Below are 15,703 nucleotides of genomic sequence, written 5' to 3'. Positions count from 1 at the left end.
CAGGAGCTCACCACTGTGCACCGTCCGAAGCCAGCACAGAGTGGATCCAGTTTGTCCAGAACATAGTTGAATAGGATTCAGTTCGTTAGCACAGTAGCTCTGCTCTATTCCTCAGGCTCTGATGGTTTTGAGAACCAGAGCTAGTCCTCCAACAGTTGACTGGATTGGCTTCCTAAAGCTTGGCTCTGATGCTGCACAGACTATAGCGTGGAGATGCCAGGATGTCCTTCCGTAGCAATGAAGAAGAGATAGCTCAGGGAAACAGAAACACTAATATGTCTTTCTTGTGTTTGGTGTGAGAACCCACTGTCCGACAGCATTTCTGGGAGCACAGGGAACATTCCTTTTATTGATAGCAAGTGATGCCCTGGTGAAGGGAAACAGACATTGTTACAAAGGCTGGCAGTGGATGTTCTCTACAAGTGGGGTTGAAGGTAGGGATGTCACTGTTGACATGGGCCTGTAATATCAGTATGCAAGATGGGATCCCTACAATGGCACAATAGAGGCAAGGTAGGTAGAAGTACCACAATGAGCAGCAAGGTCATAGTAGCAATTGGGTTGCCTTGACCTTTTAGATCCTTTGGGATCTATGATGGTGGCTAACAGATTAAGGTGTTCCTAGAGGCAAGAGAGATAATCAACCAGCATATATATGTAACCAGATGGAATTAAGACCTTGTGGGTAGATGGTGAGATCACCCACCACTGTGGAAAATCAGGCCCTTTGGCTTTCAGATCTAAGGCCATTCATAAACCCAGGGTCCAATGGTCAGATGGAGGAATTTCCAATCCCACTGCACATACATGCAGTAAACTTTCTTCCACCCTATGCCAAGGAGACCTAGAGATTTTCATCAGGATAATTATGGACTGGTAAAGAAAATAGCCACACTTTTCAAGGACTGTTAAATATGAGGTCTGAGCTAACACTAATACTTGGAAAACAGAAATCCCATAGATTTAGAATAGAATTACATAGGACCAGTGATAAATGGAGCTTAAGTGTAAATCTTTTTTTATATCCTGTAACTATCTTCCTAATTCTTTATAAATAGAAAAAGTTTCTTAGAGAATATTAGTTCTCTGATCTATGAAGTAAGGGCCTAGTAGAAGGCCTTAAAACTATCCCCATCCTGATCCTCATCCAAATAGCAAATCAAAAACTACCGCATTCCTAGGTGAAGTGAAGGAAGCTCTGCCACCATAAACAACTTGAACCATGCACCACTGATTTCCAATCACACCCCCCAACCAATTTACCTTGCTAGTCTTTGTAAAACCAGAAGGTTGGTTATAAATTTGTAACAGATGAGCCCTCTACCTAAGACCAACTAGGAAAGCTGATCAAATCACTTTTTAAGTTTGTTGGAAAGAATGCAGGCTTAAGGCACCAAGATCCAAAGGAAAGCTTTGCATGACTTTTTGCCTTGCAAAGTGAAGGGATAAACGGTGCCATGTCCAGACAATGGAATATTATTCAGTGCTAAGAAGAAATGAGCAGAGCTGTTGGTGGAGCTCAGTGGTAGAGCATCCTAGCAGGCACCCAGGATTGGGTTCAATCTCCAGCACTACAGAAGGAAGGAAGAAAGGAAGGAAGGAAGGAAAGAAGGAAAGGAAAGGAAGGAAGGAAGGGTTGAAGGAAGGAAGGAAGAATAGGAAGGATAGAAAAGGAAGGAAGGAGGGAGGGAGGGAAAAGGGAAGGGAAGGACAGGAGAGACAAAGAGAGAGAGGCGAGGAGAGGAGCTATTAAGCCATGAAAAGACATGGGGGCCAGGCATGATAGTACATGCCTATAATCACAGCTGAGGCAAGAAGATTAAGAGTTCAAGGCCAGCTTAGACTTCATGGTGAGTTTGAGGCCAGCTGGAGGCTACATAGTAAGACCCTGTCTCTGTACACACACACACACACACACACACACACATACAAAACCAGGTATGGTGGCTCACAGCTGTAATCCCAACCATACCCCATCTCAACAGAAAAGTTGGACATGATGGTGCCTGCTTGTCATCCCAGCTACACAAGAGGCATAAAGTGGGATGATTATGGTCCAGCCCAACCCAGACAAAAAAAAACAAACTTGAGACCTTCCTGAAAAATAACTAAAGTAAAAAAGACAGGGCACATGGTTCATTGGTTAAGCACCTGCCTAAGATATATTGGAAAAATATCATAATGCAAAAAAGAAGTAGGCGGATCACAGTCTGAGGCTGGCTGGGCAAAAGTGCAAGACCCTATCAATGCAGACTAAAGTAAAAAGGACTGACAGCGTGGCTCAAGCAGTAGAGCCCTTGTCTGGCAAGTATGAAGGGCCCTGAATTCAATTGCTTGAAGATTTGGGGTTGCAATGCTGTACACTCAAACTTTCCCATTTAAAATAACAGGAGCAGGGCTTCTGGGTAATGTTTTCTTGCAAGTGATGACAAGGAGCAGAGGTAGACCTCAAATGATTTGTGAAGGAGACTGGGTTTCAGATGGCAGCAAGCTGAGGATTTTATGGCCAATTGTGATGTGTGGACATGTGTACATTTTGTCAACAGCACTGACTCTGTAGATGGGACAGCCTGAGGTAGGGAGCTGGTGATGGCTGAGTGTAGGTGACAGGAAAAAGTTGAACTAAGGCAGTGGGGATGAACAGGGAGAATCGGACAATTGAAAGGCTGATTGGTGGATGGCAGGCACAGAGAGTCAAATTTAGGGAGCTGGCCCTTAAGGTGATGAGGAGGTGGTAATGATATATTAGCAAAAATAAGGACACTCAATGAAAGAGGTAGAGGATGAGGCGAGGGAGCAGCTGTAGGTTTTGTGGCAGGGAGAGGGCCGACAGCGAGTGACTTTGGGTTTGGATGCATTATGTTGATGTGTTCTCTGGAAAGGTCCTATGTGCCTTCTAAAACCAGCCTGATATTCCCTCTGGCTCCTCCTGCTGGGCAAGGACAGTGGTGTCAGTAAAATGAAGTGAAAATAGACTTTATTGTGGGGATGAGCTTTTGAGAGGAAAAGCAAGATTCATGAAAGTGTTTCTTATAATCAACCTATTTTCCCCTGAAGCCCGGGAACCTGGAGCCCCACAGTTGTCAGGTGTGCGGTCAGCAGATGGGACTTGCAGGTGCTCACTCCCTCTGTCCAGGGGCATCCAGGATGCTTTTGTTTCTACAGGAAAGTAGAGACACCTTGAGAATCCTGGCTTTTGCCTTAAAGAAAACCTTAGTACATCTGAGAAGTTCCATTTTGGTTAGTTTTAAACAGGCTTGATTGCTTTCAGCTTCTCTGGAGCCTGGTAAATTGGTGAGGGTTCATAAGTGAGGTTTTAGACATTATATTCCAGTCTTAAATCCGTATTAACACTATTAACCCTGATAAAGAAGTGGAGATCTGGGCACTGGTGGCTCACACCTGTAGTCCTAGCTACTCAGGAGGCAGAGATCAGGAGAATCACAGTTCAAAGCCAGCCCTGGGCAAGACAGGTTACAAGACCCTATCTTGAAAAAAAAAAAATCACAAGAAAGGGCCAGTGGACTGTCTCAAAGTATATGCCCTGAGTTCAAACTCCCGTACCCCTTCCACGCCAAAAAAGAAAGAAGAAAAGAAGTGGGAGAAATGAGCTTTTCCTGACAGAAAATATTAGTCTACAGTCAAGGAATTTCTATTTTATTCACTGATGGATTCTGGTCTCTGGAACAGTCCTGGAACATTTTGGAGCTCAGTAAGTATTTGCCAGGTTGAATGAAGTTGAGATTCTATAAGTGGAGCTTCCTGTTTCCTGTCAGCTTCTAGAGCAGCCAGCGTGCTGCTGTGCTCATCTACCTTCCTCCTTCACTGGCCCAGCTCGTGGTTCATGGTGTGCACATGAGGTGGGAATCTGGGCCTTGGTGGGCAGAGTCCCGACCACTGCGCCTGGACCTGTGCTTGAAGGCACACACGTCTTCCTCTGTTCCCTCACCTGGGAAATCTGGCTGCTCTGAGCCCCCTCCACCCCTAGACACAGAAGATGGCATTGTTTCACACACACACTAGAGCCCAGCATAGCTGCCATGCACACATTGGCAACATGACCTAACCGAATTTCCACCCCACCCTTGTTTATCTTTGAGGACAGGATGTCTAAAGGGCAAAGTTTCCCCTTTGGGTGGGTTAGCCAAGCTGGGTGGACCCAAGATGGCTACCAGAGTAACTGCAGCTGACCTTTAACTTTGCTACCATTCCATCTGCATCCTAAGTGACACAGCAGTTGACAAGGGACCCAGAAAAGGAGCAAAAATGAGTAGTACTGGAATCCCCGGGAAATCTCCACCAAGTCCCAGAGAAGACATGAATGTTCCTCCTGTTATTAGCTGATCCTTCTTGTTTCTTCTACCCTATGACGTCCCAACCCCCTAAAGGGTTGAGAAGTTGACTTGGGAGCTACTCCAATCTTTGGCCAATTGAATAAACTTGTGCTACACAGAGTAGAAAAATGTACCCCTTTTTTGGGGAGGATCCTTCCTTTAGAGGAGAGGCCAAGAAATTGTGGAAACAATAATGCCCAGGGTAATGACCCAGGTGAATAGCCCTGGTCATTGAGAACTTTCAGCACAGGCCCACACCCGGGTCCTGGACCAGCATAAGGCCTGCAAATCATGCATACTTGTTGAATGCAGAAATGAAGACATGAATGGCAATGCTGAATACGGTTACTGGGTCTCTTTTTTCAGGTCTATTTCAGTTTGAAAATATATTTCACTGGGTGTGGTGACCTGAGTCTATAATTGAGACTGAGGCAAGAGAATCATATGTTAAGTCCAGACTAGGCTACATAGTAAGTCTCTCTCTCTCTCTCTCTCTCTCTCTCTCTCTCTCTATATATATATATATATATAGTGTGTATATTATTATTATTATTATCTATCTTATGTTTTACAAATAGCATAACTTCTGAATCCTCAATAAACTTTCTCCAGCAGAGAACTCTGTTTTTACTCACAGTGGTCGTAGGTAGGCAGATGGGGGTAGTCAACCTGGTGCTACTCTGCCTGGGCCCCTCCAGGACCCAAGCATGGGAATGATCTGCCCCAGCAGCAAGTCTCTTCTCCCCTTGTTACAATGCTGTACTGGAGGGGAGGAGGAGCTCCTCCAGGCCACAGTGCTCTGGACCACCAAAAAGAGCATTTCTAGCTTCCTCACTGACTTAGCAGTGAGATTGTCTTTCTCACAAGCTGGGAAGTTCAGGCTCCCACACTGTCCTCCTCTTAGGGGAAGCCTTAAACTTATTTTAATTCTAGACCCAGCCCTGGAAGTCCCATTCAGTCATTCATTTATTCATCCCCTGCTGTTTACTCAGGCCATTTTAAGCTCTGGGTACACTACTGTGGAGAGGAAACCAGATTCAGTCCCTGCCCCTGTCCCTGCTCCCCACATCTCTATCAAGTCCTGCTGGATCACTTTCACCCTTGGCAAGCCCAGCAGCCCTAAGAATTCTGACACCAGGGAGGTGGGAGTGCCACCCAGCATGCATTTGGAAGGCCCTCCTTCTAAACTCCAAATGTTTGTACATGGGCTGTGCAAATTTCAAGTATTAAGACAGAGGCCACGCTGGGTGTGGCAGTGCAAGCCTGAAATCCTAGAATTTGGGAGGCTGAGGCAGGAAGATCTTAAGTTCAAGGCCAGCCTAGGCTATATAGCAAGACCTTGTCTTCAGGGTTAAAAAAAAAAAAAAAGACAGAGGCAAGTAGCAAATTGCATGAGAATTACCCTTTTTGTTTTATTGAAACATCACATAGCATGAAATAAATATTATTTTACCAATTCTTAATCATAAATAATATTAAGTTCATAGACATTTTACAGAATGTTAACTTAAATAAAAGTATTTATCTATTTTGCCTGGAGCAAGCTGGAGGAAAATACTTCAATGATTCTCATTGCTAAAGTGTATCTTAACTATTTTATGCTTTCTGCTTGTGTTGAGGCAGAAAAGTGGCAGTGTGCCTGAAGTATTTACTTTGCCTCTGAAGTTCAATGACACTGAAAAGTAAGGCCCCGCCCTTGACTGGTTCTCATTATTATTGCAATAAAATGTTATTTTTCCTCCTCCAATATCTTTGGCTACTCAAGGCACACAAGGACAAGTACTGCTGCGTGATCTCATTTATATGTAGAATGTGAAACTGTTGGTCTCATAGACATTGAGAGCAGAATGGTGGTTACCAGAGGCTGGGGAGAAGGGAGGGGAAGGAGAGAGAGGAGAAGTTAATCAGTGGGTAGGTACTAAGTTGCAGTTAGGTAAGAGTAAGAAATACTGGTGTGTGATTGCACAGCAGGGTGGCTAGAGCAAGTGATTGTGTACTGTGTATCTCAAAAAGCTAGAAGAAAGGAAGTTTAAATGTATTTGCCATATGAAGTGACATGTTTGAGGACATAGATGTTTAACCTGTTTATACAATGCATTCATCTATTAAAACATCACATGGTACCCCGTTACATTTCTTGTGTGTGTTTTTATGAATCAAATACAAAAACTAATTAAAGAAAAACAGTATATCCATCTTCAGTCAGCCAGCTCAGTCTCAGATTTCCACTGTCCACTCAGTACTTATTACACCAAGAAACTCTCGCAGGTAATCTAGGAACTGGTTTATGCTCCGTCTTTCCTGGCCACACTTTTCCTGTGAGAAGAATAGACCATAGGTATTACAGGGAAACCATCAATTTCTGTAGAAATAGGCACAGTCGGGCAAATGTAGTTCCTGTGGAATGTTTGTATCTTACTTTTTGGAGGTCGATGTATTTCTTTATTAAAGACAAGTTTTGGAATAGTTTTTCGACAGCATCCCCATGTACAGTTTGATTCTTCAGTGTGTCTATTCCCTGAAAGATTTCTTCAATGCACAGTTGGTGCTAAATGAGGAAGATTTTTAAAATGCAAATAAGATAAGGTATACAAATTTGATACATTAGCCCATCTCACAATGTTTACATATTCCAAAGCATCACAGTGTACCCAATAAATATATACAATTTTAATTTGTCAGTGAAAAAACTTGATCCAAAAAGTTAAGCTTTTTTGGTGATAATTACTTCTCTCCAAAGAGTTTTTTTTTTTTTTTGCCTGTTCCTTTTCCAGGTGGCAAACTACCTCAAGCTGAGACAAAAGTTTCAATAGGTAGATGAAGTTTTATAATTACTGAAGAGTATTACAAACAAGGTTAAGAAACTACTTAATCAAAAATGAAATGTTCAGGAAGCATAATGTAATTCTAGTACTAATTAAACTCGTGTTTTCTTTTGTGGGTCAGGCTGATAATTTTACTCTACCCAAATTAATTAAATAATGTAGCTTACATTTGAATGTGACCATGATGTCTGTATACAATACTATATATAGTCATAATCATTTAACTATGTAAAAATTATCACTAGAGGGCATTTGTTGTATATTTTAATGCCTACTGTTCATGATTCTAAAAAGACAACACTAAGTCACTCACTCTTTCAGAAAGACATTAGAGTGAGCTGGGGGTATAGTTCAGTGATACGAAATTTGTCTAGCATGTATAAGGCCTGGATTTATTCCCCAGCACTGCAAGAAAAGGAGAGAGGGAGAGAGAGAGAGAGAGAGAGAGAGAGAGAGAGAGACATTGGAGTGAGGAAGGCCATGGATGGTCAGCACTGGTTGGTGACTGATAGGTCCCCTCTCTCCGCATTTGGAATTCTGAAAGACTCCCTGATGTGATGTGAGGCTCTAGAATGGAAAGCTGACGATATTACCAAAGGGTTTGAACCACTTGCATAATGGATTCTACTGGTTAAAAGTCATTTATTTATTTATTTATTTATTTATTTATTTATATTATTATCTTGGCACAGGGTCTCCATATATAGTCAGGCTGGCCTTGAACTTGCCATCCTCTTGCCTCACCCTACCATGGACTGGGATTACAGGAACCATCACACCTGACCCTCATTTCTGATATTTGTAAGCACATAATTCACATCCACTAATATGAAAATGAAGTAGAGAAAATTAAACAGTTCCAGTGAAAATTAATGACATGCTAAGTATGATGACACAAAGCCAGATACTCGGGAGGCTGAAGCAGGAGGAGGACCACTTGAGCTCAGAAATTTGAGACCATCTGGGGCAACAAAGTGAGACCCAGTACCAAATAAAAGAAGACAGCGAACTAATGACTTAAAGCTTAAAAGATGAAATTTACTTACTCACACGATCATTTTATTGAATCATAATTTAACTTACATTTTTATGTGTAGGAACAGAAATCCTCAGAGACTGGAAAGAAAAGGACATATAATCACTTTTAAAGCACTCCAGCATTCGTGACATTCATAGCAGTACTAGTGATGTGGCTATCACCTGTGTACTGTTAACAATCTTACAATCTCCTATTTACAACAGCTCTTTAGAAGTTGTAAATGAGCCACCACAAATGATTATTTATGCATTTTAAAGAACTATAGGAATAAAAAAAATTACCTCATTGCCTATCAGCAGAGCCTGATGAGTCGAGAGCAGTGTCAAGGTCTCTTTCACCAGTATATTCACAGGACTGTCCACGGCAATGGCCCAAAGGTGGGCAGCTCCAAGAGCTAGAAAAGTCAACCACAGAAGCATTCTCATGGCTCTGAAACGTCCACCGTTTGTGTTTGATGAAGAAAGTGCACAGCACAAGACGACATCTCCAACCAATTTATTCTGTCTTTGAGGAAATGAATAATTGCTAACAATCAGATAGAGAATACCTAATAATGGCAAGTAGTGAAACTAAATGTTTCCAATGCATTGTATCTTAAAAAAATAACTTTTTATCTTTCAATAATAACAGAAATCCCTACTTCTCTCCCTTCAAAAGATTTTCTATGACAAAAGAAAATATTTGGGTTGATGCATCATTGTCTCCCATTTGCACTTGATCAAAAGATTGGATTTCTTTTGAAAAGGTGTGTGTAAAAAGAAATAATATATACTGCTAAACAGAATTTTATGCTAAAATCCATAAATATTGGGAATATTTTTTCCAGATCTACTAAATTCAACCATGGTTATAGTTAGATTGATCGGTTTTAAAAGGAATAAAAAACATTGCTAGGAAGATAGTATTAAAGCAGAGACTTGTCAGGGTCGAATTGTGTTCAGTAGGGTCTTGATTAGAATTCTTTTCTGTTCCCGGTAACCAAAACCCTGACCCAAAATGGGTGAAGATAAGCAGAAAGTTTGCTGGCTCATATAACCAAACAGTCCAGGGGTAGAGGCTCCTTCCTGTCCTGCTTGCATGGGTTACTTGTCCTTGTCCTCATTCTCAGGCAGCTGTCCCCCTCTGTGGTCCCAAGGCAATGCCATAACTCCTAGATCTATCTATAGCTTGTCACGAGCAGCAGATTTTCTTTTCTTTTTTCTTTCTCCTCCTCCTTCACTTCCTCCTTCCTTCCTTATCCCCCCCTCTCTCTCTCCCCCTTTCACTCTTCTCTTCTCTCTCTCTCTCTCTACTATGTAGCTCAGGCTGGTCTTGAACTCTTGATCCTGCTGCCTCTGCCTCCTGAGTGTTGGGAATAGATGTATGCTGCACTACACCTGGCTCCCATTTTGCTTTTCTTATTATTCAATCAAAATGTTTCAATCTCTTTGTGACAAGTGTCGTATATTTACCCCTGAACTGTGACTAGGTGTATAAAATATACTAGTTGGATCTTCCTGAGCTAGAAATGGGCTTCATCCCACCCAAACCATATAACTGAGGAATTTGGCATCCCAGGTAGCTATAAGAGGGACACAGGTGCTGGGAAAGCAACCAATAAATATCTGTTGCAAACACATGACACATGGGCATGGCCTCTCCTGTATGTACCATGAAGGTGGGGAGGTCCTTTCACACCTTGGGTGGCTATGTATGAGTGTGTGTAATCAAGGGAAATCAACTTTTGGGCCTTAGGCTCAGACCTGTAATTTCAGAAAAGAAAAAGTAAGGCCTCTCTCTGGACCACACACCTCCTTCTTCCCTGGCTGAGTACACATAATAGAAGTAGAGGCAGTTGTTTTTAAAGGAAGGGTTCAATGTACCTCTCAAAGTGGCCCTGGAAGCCTGATTTTATGACTATCTTGAGCATCTAAGATAAATGGTACCAAGCACAAATTGTTACCCAGAATCCTTTGCCAAAGCTGAGTGGGATTCTCCACGAGAAGCAGAGGTTGATGCAAGGTAGACACACTTTTAACATGCATGCAATCCCAGTTCTACACTGGCAGGATGAAAGGGTAGCATTTCAGTGGCAGTCACTTATGCCATATCTGGTTTTGTGTGTGTGTGTGTGTGTGTGTGTGTGTATACTACAATACTGAAATTTGGGACTCTTGGCTCTGATTTGAGCACTTGAGAGAGGTTCTTCTTATGACTGCAGGAGATCTTTAGCAGATCTCTTAGGAGTGAGATAGGAACCACTGTAGACATGGACCAAGGTCCTAAAATGGGGATTTCAGAATCGAGCTTTGTTCTGTCAGGGCCACCTTTTCTCAGAGACTGTGAGAGAATAATTCTCTCTGCTTCCCCTCTGATGCTTTGGGTACACTGGGAAAGTGTGGGCTTAGATGAAGGTTTCAGAGGCATTAAAAAATAACTTGTAATTTTAGTACCATAAAGCTTTTGGCATTCTATTCTATTTGGCTGACCGAATGCAGGGATAGCAATGGACTAGCCTTCACCAACTGGTAGAAAATGCACCAAGCACTCATTATTTTCAGGGGAGTAATACTGGTTGGCTGTGAAAATGAGTGAAATGGGAGAGGTAACAGTACAGGCAGTGAGGGCTGCGTTAACTATAGCCTGTACTGTCCATCTAAAACTCCAGGTGCTATCCAGTCCCAGTTAACTGTGTGCTCTGATACCCTCAGGCTTATGCTGACAGATACCCAGTTTTTCAAAGAAATCTAAAATCCCAGTTAATATGAATAATCTCCTGATTTTCAGATGTTGTAGCCTCTGGTGTTCAGTAAGCTGTGGTTTCCTACTGGAGGGTTAGTTATAAAAAATACTTTCTATTCAAAGTTATATTTCTTTAAAAATTTTAGATTGTTGTAAAATATACAACATAAAATATACCTTCTCAATTATTTTAAGTGCTCTGTTCAGTAGTGTTAAGTATATTTATAATATGCAACAAATCTCCAAACTCTATTCATCTTGCACAACTGAAACTCTGTAATTAGCAAATAATAACTCCCAATTCCCTCCATCTGCCAACACCTAGAAACCATTCTGTATCTATAAGTTTGACTACTCTGGGAACATGTTTTGTCTTTTTGTGATTGGCTTATTTCACGTGGCATAATGTCTGTCCTCAAGGTTTATCATGTTGTGGTGTGTGTGAGAATGTCCTTCCTTTTTTAAGGCTGAATAATATTCCATTTGTATGACTAGACCTTGCTTTGTTTACACTTAGGTGTAAAACTTATTAGAAAGTTATACTGCAAGTTGGGAAAAAAAGATGAGGTATAAAAACAACTTTGGCAGGATTCCTGGAAAAAAGATCAAATCTTTAAGTCTCACCCAATCAAGCCAATGTGAACTATTACAACATTTTTTAAAAATCTACATTAAAAATAACTTAGCAAGCAGTTCTCTAAATTTTAAAGAATTATTGATAATTTACAACTTAGAAAAAGGTCTTTGAATAATGTTCCATATATTTATAACAATATTAAGTATTTAATATGTAAAAAATATTATTTAATAGCATGTGATATGTAACCTTATATGCTATAATACACATTATTGTGTAATAATATATTATATTTATTAAAAATAATAGTGTTTGGAAAGGTATGTATTAGTGGATAACAGTCATCCTTTTGCCATAAACCTTTATCTCTTTTCATGTGTTACAAATTTGTAACATGGTTTTTTAAGGGATGACTGTGGTTTTTACTGTGTAGTCATTTAATGCAAATGACTTTTCCATGAACTGATGCTAATCAATATTATGGGTATGATTCCCCATAGTTTTTGTGGTGACTAAATGTGGATTGATAGCATCTCCTGTCTTTGACTCCATCTTAACCTCTGATCTTTCGATCAAAAGGCAGCGCTTTAATATGAGTTTTATTGGGCAAGGACATTATAAGAAACTGAACACTGAGCTTCCTTCCTCTTGGCGTAGCAACTATCAGTTTTTTGTGACATCTTTCAATCTTCACTAATGCACGACAGGTTTTCTCAGAGTGGTAATCAGCGAATATGCAGTTTGCATTTATTTTTCCTTATTAATATTTCTCACCTGGATTTCCATATCATTTTCCTACCTATTATTTTAATGCCTTCCTGATATTAGATGAAACTCATGCATTGGTTTACTTCACTATTTCCCAACTTTAGGACTTAGGGTTGTCTCTAGCATTCATTCCACAGTTTTAAACAATGCGATGACAGAGCTCTTTATAGAATTTTAGTTTGGTTGGTTATTTTGGAACAGAGTCTTGCTACATGGCCCAGGCTGACCTCCAACTCCTGATCCTCCTGCCTCTGTTTCCTGAGTGGTGGGATTACAGGGTTAAGTCACCATACCCAGCTCTCCTTTGTAGAATTTTTGAAAAAAATTTCCTTATGCTAAGGAATGGGTGTGATCATCTTTATAGGTTTCATTGCATTTTACCAACTCTTACTCTGAAAAAAAATCAATGCACAAAGAAGACATCTCTTGTATTTTTAATTTTTTATAACTTATAAAGCACTTTCACAAAAATAAATGTGTTTAATTCTGACATCAGCACTGTGAGTTTGGTGGAGTTTTTTTCCCTTGAAGGTCCATTAGCACTAGGTTTTAATAGTTTTGCTAATGTAATGAATGAATGATCCTAGAAGGAAGGAATGATGCAAGCAGCAGAGGTAATCTGAGTTTGATAACTGTCTTAGTAAGCCTAAATAAATAATACAGGGTTAAAAATTAAGTTATTTAGCTGGGTATGGTGGTAGACGCCTATAATCTCAGACTGGAAAGGTTGAGGCAGGAGGATCTGGAGTTCAAAGCCCCTGTCTCAACAAACAAACAAATTTATTTAACTTTTGTCCCTTATTTCAAGATAATTAGGAACAAAAATAACAGATAATGATAGTGTGGGAGATGGAGTGGTGGTCAGAATTGTTACATTTTATGGTCTTGGTAGTGTTCAGAAGGATGCTAGCAATGTTAACTTTGAATTTCAAAATAGCATGTGAAAAACTTAATTGTAATAACTTAAATTATAGAAATAAAGCATAATACTTTCCAAACTAGGAGAATAAAATAGGGAACAATGAAACTCAATCAGTTTAGAAAAAATAATGAAAAAAGCACAAAATAAGATAAGAACTAAGTCCAAACTTACCAGGAATCACAGTAATCGAAAACAAATTAAACTCACTTATTAAAAGGCAAATACTATAAAATGGCATTAAAATAATGTCTCAGCAATTTTCAAGAAATACATTTAATGCAAATGACCCAAAAAGGTTGAAAATCAAGGGATCGAAAGAGAAACTGGACAAATTCTACTCAAAAGATAATTCACGCCACAAAGCCCTGAGCTCAAACCCCAGCACTGCAAAAAAAAGAAAAAAAAAAGAAAGAAAAAGAAGACAAAGCTCATATACCAACATCAATAGCAGAAAAAGAATTCGTGTTACAAAGTAGTGTAAGGGTGAAGAGGTTCACTAGTGGGTATAAGGTAGTGCCTCATGGAAGTTTTACTTTTCGTTACATTAATTTTGGTACAGGCAAAACCAAGTATTTTTCAGAAGTAACTTTACCAAGAAGTGGGGACTGGACTGATTTGCCTTTTCAGGTCTTTTTATGTTAGCAATTAGTCATTTTGACCGGAAGCCTAGCCTTTTCCATTCTAATCCTAGGGCTTTGGTATTCATTTCATAATTTCCCGTGGTGACGAAGTTGAATTTTTTTGTTATAGAATCTAGCTGCCTTGTCATGTTCATTTTTTCCCTTCAACTCACTTTTTCTTTCCTGAAGTATTTTAAAATAAATTACAAACAGCATGACACTATCACTAATACTTTCATATGTGTCCCAAACATTATTTTCTTATAACAACACTTATTTTTTCATCATCTAATTTCTAGTCTACGTTCAAGTTTCTCTGTGGATTTTTCAAATTTCCTTTACATCTCTATGTGCAAACCAGGATCATGTGCTACATATAGGTAGCATTTCTTTAGTTTACAATAATTATTTACTTTAAAAACTTCAACAATCTACAACAATCCTTGTTTTAATGACACTGATAGCTTAATAGCCCAGGCCAGTGTTTTACAATGTGTCCTGTCTTCTGGATTTGCTTTTTCCATTCGTTCAGTGTTGTTAGTTTAATCCAATAATTCCTGTTAACTGAAGGTTAAATCTAGAAGTGTGATTAGATTTAAGTTAAGAAGTTAAAAAAAAAAAAAACCTACGTAAGAGGTGATGTTGGGTACCTCATACCGAGATCAGACACATAAATCAGTATTCTTGTCTCAATCATTGCCAGTTTCTTGTACTTTGAGTCACAAAATTCTCCTTTAGAAGTGGGGTAATTATATTTCTGGGCTTTTATTTCTTTCAGAAATACCTAATCTTCATCCATCTGAATGTATAGTGGTAAGCAAAATAAGGTGCTGATATGCGTTTTTCTTCCTATCCAGGAATCCACAGAAATTATGTAGCTGTTTTATAAATATACATATATATATTATATACATATATCCATCCATATACATACAGATAATTTCTTTTTGGCAATGCTGGTGTTTGAACTTGGGGCTTTGTCTTTACTTGAATAGGTGTTTCTCCATAGAAGATAGACAAATAACCAGTAAGCACAGAAGAAGCTGCTCAGCATCACCAATCATCATTCAAATGCAAGTCACAACTGCAGTGAGGGACTGACTACTGCACACTGTTTAGGCTGGCTAGTAGCAAAGGGGAGGAAAAAGCAGAAAATAACAAGTGTTGGTGAGGATGTGGATAAACTGAAACCCTTGTGCCCTGTTGGTGGTAATGTAAAATAGTACTGCAATGGGAATGGAAAATGATATGGCCACTGCAGAAAACAGTATGGCAGTTCTTCAAAAAATTAAAACTAGAATTGTAATACGATCTAGCAATTCCACTTCTGGTCCAAAAGAGATGCAAGCAAGAATCTATAAGAGATATTTGTACACCCATGTTCCAAAATAGCAGAAACATGGGAGCAAACTAGTGTCCGTCTACAGATGAATGTATAAACAAAATGGGTTATATGCCTATGATGAAATATTATTCAGCCTTAAAAAGGACTGAGATTTTAACTCATGCTACACCATGGATGAACTTTAAGGACATTATGTTTAGTGAAATAAGCTAGTCACAAAAAGACAAATGCTGTGTATTTCCACTTAAATGAGATTATTAGTCAATAATCATGGAGAATCGGGTGATGATGGTGCCTGACTATAATCGTAGGTGCTTAGGAGGCAGAGATCAGGAGCTTCATGGTTCCACGTCAGCCCAGGCAAAAGGAAAAGGGAGACCTGATCTCAAAAAATTCCAACACAAAAAAGGGCTGGTGGAGTGGCTCAAGTGGTGAAGGCCTTGAGTTCAACCCCCAGTGCCCGCCCCAAAATCATAGAGCCAGTAATCGTGAATATACTTTAATGCTATTCAACCATACACTTAAAAATGGTTAAGGGTAAGTTTTGTTATG

At 39.8% G+C, this 15,703-nt stretch overlaps 1 protein-coding gene across 1 annotated transcript; it reads right to left on the bottom strand.

Moving 5' to 3' along the window:
- Positions 1-6,205: 6,205 nt before the first annotated feature.
- Il5 (interleukin 5) lies at positions 6,206-8,623 on the bottom strand. Its single transcript, XM_020175961.2, has 4 exons — positions 8,480-8,623; positions 8,243-8,275; positions 6,754-6,882; positions 6,206-6,650 (listed from the first exon to the last, which is right to left on the bottom strand). The coding sequence occupies exons 1-4, from the start codon at positions 8,621-8,623 to the stop codon at positions 6,552-6,554; spliced, it is 405 nt and encodes a 134-aa protein (XP_020031550.1). The 3' UTR covers positions 6,206-6,551.
- Positions 8,624-15,703: the final 7,080 nt, after the last annotated feature.

This window comes from Castor canadensis, chromosome 16 (genome assembly GCF_047511655.1).
Source record: "Castor canadensis chromosome 16, mCasCan1.hap1v2, whole genome shotgun sequence".
NCBI classification, from domain to species: domain Eukaryota; kingdom Metazoa; phylum Chordata; class Mammalia; order Rodentia; family Castoridae; genus Castor; species Castor canadensis.
Note: the sequence above shows the minus strand (reverse complement) of the source record. Positions and strands in the feature narration are given on the sequence as shown.